This window comes from Merops nubicus, unplaced genomic scaffold (genome assembly GCF_000691845.1).
Source record: "Merops nubicus isolate BGI_N331 unplaced genomic scaffold, ASM69184v1 scaffold29718, whole genome shotgun sequence".
NCBI lineage: Eukaryota > Metazoa > Chordata > Aves > Coraciiformes > Meropidae > Merops > Merops nubicus.
Genome location: NW_008625588.1, coordinates 3857 through 11851, shown reverse-complemented (window position 1 = coordinate 11851; position 7995 = coordinate 3857). Strand labels below are relative to the sequence as shown.

General features: G+C 45.8%; 1 protein-coding gene across 1 annotated transcript; it reads right to left on the bottom strand.

Annotated features, from left to right (window-relative positions):
* Positions 1–3837: 3837 nt before the first annotated feature.
* Positions 3838–7711, bottom strand: HN1L (hematological and neurological expressed 1-like). The gene is made up of 4 exons (XM_008945733.1): positions 7566–7711; positions 6923–7065; positions 5613–5658; positions 3838–4089 (listed from the first exon to the last, which is right to left on the bottom strand). Exons 1-4 carry the CDS (start codon positions 7630–7632, stop codon positions 3905–3907), a joined length of 441 nt encoding a protein of 146 aa, XP_008943981.1. The 5' UTR covers positions 7633–7711; the 3' UTR covers positions 3838–3904.
* Between the last annotated feature and the right edge of the window lie 284 nt (positions 7712–7995).

The following is a 7995-nucleotide window of genomic DNA, read 5'->3' as shown; positions in this document are numbered from 1 at the left end:
CGCTGCGTTGTTGATACGCAACACTGGCCACAGCACTGGCCACTTCTGGTGCAAAGCGCGTTCTTTAAAGGCGTTTACAATACACAGGCTAAAGGGAGCTGTCTAGAGACAGGGCACGTTTCCACTCTCCTGCACCTGGCACACGAGTGAAACGTGTCTGCTCTGTGGTTCGTGGGCATTTTCCAACGTGCAGACACACGCCTGGCACACTTGAAGAGCTGCTCTGCAGTGGGTGACACTGATGTAGCTGGAGCTCATGGTAAGCCATGAGAGTCGCTTGTCACTCTTGCAGCAGAACTGCGACATAAGCTGTGCCTGCCCAGGCCACGGCTCTCCCTCCTCCAGCCAGAGTCCTGCACCCCAGCCCCTGCTGAGCCCCACACCTGGGCAGGTTGCTGCTCAGTTCCTGCTCCAGCCAGCGTGCACCTTTCACACGTGACACAGCTGTGCCAGTGACACCTCTGCCATTCTTTAGGCCAGAGAATGAATTAATCAAACTGCTGACCTTCTGCACGCAAGCCTGTTGTAACTGCTTATTACCTTGCTAGAAAGGCTTCTGTAAGCTGTGCCTCTTCATTTGCCTTCAGAAGCATAAAAAGTCTTGATCTGGAATTCTGTCCTTCAAAGCAGGGCGCTTACTCATGAATGCTGGAGGCTTATTTTCCTCAGCCAGTTTTCCTTCTCACCATGCAAAATGCTCACAAAACCACAAAGGATGCTTTACAAATGCAGTAAACTTTACCATAACCAAGTAAAAGGAATGCTGAAGTGAATGACTCATGTAAATTATTACGGATCCTTAGGAGAAAGAGCAGCTCTGCTCAAGCTGCATTTAATATAATAAGCACTAGTAGATTGAAAGTAATTTAGGCACTGACATCACCCGGTGAAGCCACATTTTAAGTAGGTGTCACAGAAGACAAATGCATCAAAGCAAAGTTTACTTAAACACATTCAGAGAGCAAGGTCTTCTAAGCTACACTGTGAATTCATTTCATGTTACAGACAACTACAGGGTTTCCCTGTTGAAATCTGGTGCAGCAGAAATTTGGGCATTGGAGTGAGAAGTCACAGAACTGCAAAATTATAGCATTGTTTAGATTGGCAGTGACCTCCTGAGGTCATTAGTCCGACACCCCCTGCTCAAGCAGGGTCAGCTGGAGCAGGTTGTCCAGGACCACGTCTGGTCGGAGTTTGAGCATCTCCACAGATGGAGAGACTCTACAACTTCTCTGGGCAACCTGTCCCAGTGCTTGACTGCCCTCCCAGTAACAAAGTGCTTCCCTGTGTTCAGGTGGAATTCCATGTGGTTTAATTTGTGCCCACTGTGTGTTGCCCAGAGAGTCTGTAGAACTGGGGGTATAACTTCTGCACATGAAGAGTAGCCCCTGCCCAAGGGGAACGAATACACTATTCTGCAAATAGACTTAAATTTTTAAAATACTTTAATATTTTAAGTCTATTTGCAATATTGCTGAAGAGTGCCACGGCACTGAGCAGCCTGCCCTTGCCACTGCTCCTGCCCCCTTCCCAGGGAAGGAGTGCTTACCTCCTGAGCACCTGGGGCAGAAGGCCACATCTCCAGAGCGTACTCCACAGAACAGCAGGCCCGGAAAGATATGTGCCATTTTTTCAATTTCAGATAAAATTCACCTGTGTATTTACACTGAACTAGATCACAGATTCATTTATAAAAGCAGACACCTACAGCACACAATGAAGTAACAAAATACAGAGGTTTATTGACAACTGCATGGTTTATCATTGATTTCCAATCTCCTTCTGTCCCAGAGAAATATTCTTATCAGTCTTACTTGATTTGAAAATGTGGTTTAGATTTCAAAGACAGAAATGCAAGAAAATGAATGTAATTGAACTAATTGAAGGCGTAGCTGGAAGTTGCCGTTTAAAGGACAGGCACTGTAGCCAGCACACATCAGATACAGAAAGATGCCAAGTCTGAGCTCAGCCCCACAGACAGCATCAATCACACCAGAGCCTTTAACCAGGCAACAGCCTCTCATTGACTCTTCCACATGGTAGCTGCTTAAAACCCTGTCAAGAACTGGAACAAGGCATGGAGCCAGCTGTGTAGAGGGCAGACAGTGCAGGCTTGAGAAGAGCCGCCCAGAAATACACGTTTGGAAGTAACAGGAATCTATCCAGGGTTGCAGTTAGAGTCACTGCCTTGTTCTCCCAGGGGGGCAAATAACAGAGAGTGCCAAACCTATGCAGAAGGTGCAAAGGCATCAGAATCCCTGCTTCTATCCTTAGCACTGCCCCATGCGTTTCACTTTCACTACATGAAAAGGCAACTAAATCTTCCTGCAGTCACCCACCACTTGTGACATCAACTGAACTAGGCAGTCTAAGCAAGCACAACAGAGTGTTTTAGTACCTGGCCCAGAGAAAGTCGCCTCTGATCAGCGGCAGCTCCCAGGGAACCCAGGTGAGAACAGCAGCAGATAGACACAGGTAAGGCAACTTGTTCTTTGGTGTGTACCTGAACAACTGTTTCCACATGTCAGATTTTAAAAGTCACTATTGACTGTTGAGCACCTAATGTTAACATTCATCTGTCAAAGCTCTGGATACGATCAGAAAGTCCATTCAGAAAACAAGTGATGGGAGTTACCCTCCCCAACAGGCATTTGTGCAAAACCTGCACAGCCTCCAAGCGCGATTTAAGGCAGCCAGCAGGGCCAGCTCTGTGTGGCCAGAGTCTCCGTGTCTCCAACCAGAGCAGTCTACAGCATGTCTCAAAACAACCACGGCTGTGGCTTGGGGAAGATCCATGTAGTCCTCCCAACCTTACCAACAAAAAGCTGAGGCAGTTGAAGAGGAACATAAGGCTGACCATAGACAAGAAAATTCACTAACAGAGTCAGCACAAACAAACAAAAAAATGCACTGTGGTGAAAACAGCAGAACAGTGCTGGTTCCTGCAGGGCACAGAATAAAAACCTTTGCAGAAACTAAGGCGTTGCTGTACAGGTTGGGTCAAAGCTAGCTGGCTGGACACCTCAGCACCTTCGGTTGCTTCTGTTCAAAGAGTACCATAAAGCTATTGTTTGCACCCCTATCTCCAGTAGGAAAGGTGCAAGCACTCTGCCAGAAAGACTTCAAATAAAAGTCTTCTGGAAGCACCTGCATGGAACAGTATATTGGACTGTTGATACTATCACTTCTCAAGAGCCAGTTGTAGTAATCAGCAGATTACTGAAGGCATCAAAAAGACCTAAATACTCTGGGAAGACCATGATATTTATTAACATAGGATGGTTTATAAGTATAAAAGAAGCTTCCAACATGTTTTGTACTTGTATCAGCAATCGTGCTGCAAAGCAAGAAAGGAAAAATAGAGAACTGAAGAGGCTGAGAACCACAGCAGCACTGCTTGTGCCAGTGGCACGCGTTTGGATTGAAGTGACTGCAAGCCACGCTGTGCTGTGGGGCTGTGCCCTGCTGCCTGGGGGAGAGCAAAGCTACCTGCTGAGCTTCAGAAGCGTTCCGCTGAGACCTCCAGGTCCCTGCCCACTCACAAGGTTTTACATGTTGACTATGGAGAAGCCCAACCCCACAGAAGTGTCCCGAGCCACTAGCTAGCTAAGAATTTAACAGTCTGATGAACTCACCACAAAGCAGCGCCCATCTTTCACAAAGTTACACCAACATCCCCCTCTGCCACCCACCCAGGCAGGCCAATACTCACATCTCCCACAGGGCACCCCTTCCCTCCCCAGACCCCCTCCCCAAATCACCAGGTTACCCTTTCTACACACAGTAGCATAACCCTCATCCATCTGCCTAAGAATCTACCCACAAACAATAGTCTATAAACTGACCTGGCAACCACAGACAAGAGTTTCTGTGCAGACTCCGCCAGTGAGCCGAAGAGGTGACCCTAATAGAATGCAATACTGGATTTCCCCCCCGGAGGATTGAGCACTTTGTTGTGTGAGCGTGGCCGTGGCCCTAGGCGGGGCTCGTGATTGTCTATCTTGGGTGCTGGCTCCTGGCATCGCTCTTCCTTACCCAGATCTTTTTTCTCACCTCCATCTTCCAGCTGTGGTTTGATATTTTCTGTAGCTGAATAAAAATAAAGGGAATTAGATCAAATTGCTATCCTGTGGCGCACAAAGTGCCTCATCTTCTGTAGGCTGCATTATCTCCCACGTCCCCCAGTCATAGCTGTCCTGGTTTGGGGAAGAACAGAGCTGGTTCTGTTCAGTGATTTTACTTTTCAGATAAAGCTCTTCTAATTAACTGCACTGTCTGAAGCTAGCAGCGTGTTTTTGCAGACTGCTTTCAGCAGTGGTAACACTCCATGTTTAGAGTTGCTACTGGGGACTGGTATGAAGAGCAAGGTCACTGCCAAAGCTTGTGTACCACAAACAGGGGGGCAGCAAGTAAAGTCACATCTGCAGGGAGAAGCAGACAAGGTAAGTGACCCTAAAATTCACCAGTGGGATATTCCATCCCATATCCCTCGTATTCAGTATAAAAGCTGAGGGATCACAAGGAGCAAGCCCTTCCGCCTCCCCTCCACCTTCTTCCTGGCTTTTGCTGCTCCTCCAGTGGCTGGCATCCGAGGAGGACACCATCCATCCTGCCTTTGATCCCAGCCATGTGTCCCTGAGCTGAATTCCCAAATCCAGGTCCTGCACCCAGTTGTCTCTGCTGTTGAGTCCAGCCTGGGACTTTTTCCTAGGGCCTGCTCCCCAGCATCAGGGGTTACGATGACGTATTGCCATCAGAGTTGGGTTTGACACTGGTTTTGTATATTTGTATATATCCCATTTTATTATTTTTACTATTAGTAGTAGTACTAAAGCTGTTGCACTTTTCAAATCAGTAAGTCACTCTCCCTTACTCCCTTTCTCTTTCATTTTGGGGGATGGATGGGGGAGGAAAGAGGGGTTAGCAGAGAACATGTCACAGGTCTGGGAGCGGCCCTGGCCTCAAACTGTGACAACAGCACACTAAGGTTTCTCTCTACCTCTTCACATTTCCTGAAGGAAACAGGTGCCAAGGAAGAATTTCACTTTTTGCAACAATTACTCTCTTCCTTCAGCAATCTTCCTAACAAGGGTACATAGGCTAAGCAACATGCCTTCAGAATTATTTTAGCAGCTTCAGGCAATTAAGAGATGCAAGACACCAGTGAAGCATGCCACGCTGAGCTCGAAAGCAGCGTTCCCATCCTTCTGTAACAATAACTAGCTGAGCAATACTACGTTGTGTTAGTCAGCTCTTTGTTATCCACAGCTTACAGAACATTGAGATTACACACTCGAAGGGGGTGGCAAGGGAGGAAGCAGCAATCTGATGGGATGTCTTCCCACACATATTCTCTCTGTGTCTATATATACTCACAGCAAAGTAAATACACACACCCCAAGACTGAGGGCTGTGGTGTTCTCCTCAATAAGATGACAAAAATCATTTCCCTGAGACAAGTGGTTAAATTTCTGGCTAACAGAAGGAAAATTTCTCAACTACATTTTCCTAAACCCCAGCCTTAGTCTTAGGTTTCAAGAGGAAGCAGAAGAACCTGTTCCTCGGAGCTTATCTTCTCAAAGAGAACAGATACAGGAATTTCTTGTGCTGACCTTCTAGCTTCTTTGGTGTTTCATCTTCTTTCAAGACAATGTGATCCTGCAAAGAAACCAAAAACTATCTTAGCATATTAGCGTTCTCTAAGAGTAACTCTGTCACAAAATCCTCCAGAATGTTTTGTGTTGTTTCTGATCCAAGTTTATACTTTTATTGTGGTAAAAACCAACAGCTGAACACACTGTGCAGCCCTTCATCCCCTCCACAATTCCCCAAACACCAGGAGAAGAATTCCTGCATTATGTCAAGGTCTTTTTTCTTCATTCCTCCTTTCCCATGGCCCAAATCCCCTCAAATACATTCCCGAATCTGCATAAAAATACAGTTGAAAGCACACTGTCGCCTTCAAATTTAAGGGGAAAAACAAAAAAAAAAAAAAAGAGTTAAACTTGATTAATTTTGTCTTCCTACGGTTCCAGGAAAAAGGAGACTGCTACCACGTTCCCAGCACAAGGACAGCCAGCTGCCTTTCATGGGATTTCAAGTGTCCATGCTATCCGACGTGTCCAAAACGTCAGCGTAGTAGCTACTCATTTAGTACCCACTCAGATTAAGGCAGCAGGTTGTAAATCCAAATATAGGTCATTAAAATACAGAAATAAAGGAATTGGCAATGCATCCTCCTTTTTTCTAAAACCAGATCTGATCCTAACTACAGGACTCTCCAACTGTTACATACCAAAAAAGAACCACCAGCACAGGAGACTCTGACACCACAAAATCAAGTCTGTGCTGGGCCTGACACACCAAGCTGAACCTGAGCTGGCTGCTTCACTGTGATCACTTGGGATTAACCTCCTGTTGAAGTGTTCTCACGTTGAATGGAGACACGTATATCTAAGAGGGGTGAAAGGCACAGCCAGGCCACATGAATATTTAGGGACTGGAGCTCACTGGTGTTCACTGGCTTCCAGAGTTGGCATCAAGCTCCCCTCTGCAAAACTGCAGAGTGAAGAGAAATCTCCCAGTCTAGCTTAAATCCTTGTGGCTAGGTACCAAGAACTCCAACAGCACCCCACTTACAAGGAAGACCAAAGGCTCTGGAAGCATTTTTTTTTTTTTTTTTAGACACACATCATGGTGTAATTAATAGTTTTTCCACAAACTACAGAGTGTGATGAGATCTGATATACCAAAGACAACAAGCTGTCAGAAAGAGACTTCAGGAATAACTGACTTGGAGTTACCCTCAGCATAATCTGAGCCTGTCCCCCTACGGAGCACAGGCACTGCACTGTGACAGGGCTGCCAGGTGACCCACTTTGCTGCTGCCCTCTTGGTCTGACAGCAAAAACAGTGCAAGTACCTTTGGCTTGTTGGGGTGTGCTCGCACAGTACTGGTGCATACAGGAGACCCAAAGATATCACTTGTCTTCCCACCAGGTGGATTCATGCGTGGACGAGGCTGAGCAGAACTAGAATCGTCAAAAATACCACTTTCTTTTCCTCCTGCAAGACAGTTGTTACATTTTTTTTCCCCTCGATGACTTAGTATTACCACATTATATAAAAAAATAATTAATGAATTATTAAGAAATCAAAGACTTCTAGAATGCTACTACCTAGAGACTTACTCCTACTTGCCTGGAGATACTGTCTGAAATCCTTTGTCCAAGAATTTCCTAGGGGATCCCAGATTGGCAGCTGTACTCACCTCAGCTAACTGATGGCACAGCTCTAGAATAGAAGCAGTTTCCTCTCATCATTTCCTAGACCTCAGCTTGGAAAGAATTAGACTTGGATGATGTGCTAAAGTCTGTGAACATGCAGATCACTGATATATTCATATATTCAGAAGTCTGAATAGCTTTGTTGTTCAGGTTCACTCAATTTGTAAAACTGCAATATAAAAAGGCAAACGGATCACAGTGTCCCAGTTCAGGAACATGAAACCAGTCCTGTGCTGCAGTTCAGAGCCCAACTGCACTGAAGGTGGAGGCTGCTCTTACCTGGAGGGTTTGTTCTTTTTGGAATGTTTTGAGGTTCCTCCGATGCTCCAAAGATATTGGATGCCATCCGGTGTGGCCTGCTTGAAGCAGAAACTTCTTCTGTACTCCCAAACAGGTTACTCGAACCTCCTCCTGGGGGCTTCAATACCCTGCCATTGCAGAGTGAGAGAAGCAAGAAGCAGTTTAATTTTTTTTTAACATTTACAGCATCAAACATTTTTGATTTCCCCTCTCCACTCTCCCTTGTACATTATGAGCAACTATTCTGATTTGAACTTACCTCAGGTAACCCTGCTATGTCCATCAAGTACCTACTTTTCAAGAGCTCTCCTAATAAATATTCTCAAGTTCAGCATAAATATTGCCAGTCTCCTAGTCAGGAAACTTGATCATTGTGATAGTTGTGACTACTTGGCACTGTCATAACAGT

What these genes read in the sequence shown, in the direction of transcription:
- HN1L (XM_008945733.1), bottom strand. Translation starts at nt 7,632, where the DNA reads ATGGCATCCAATATCTTTGGAGCATCGGAGGAACCTCAAAACATTCCA. An exon ending in AAAAAGAACAAACCCTCCAG is followed by an intron (nt 7,066 to 7,565) that starts GTAAGAGCAGCC and finishes ACTGTCTTGCAG; the next exon opens with GAGGAAAAGAAAGTGGTATT. An exon ending in CACACCCCAACAAGCCAAAG is followed by an intron (nt 5,659 to 6,922) that starts GTACTTGCACTG and finishes GTTTCTTTGCAG; the next exon opens with GATCACATTGTCTTGAAAGA.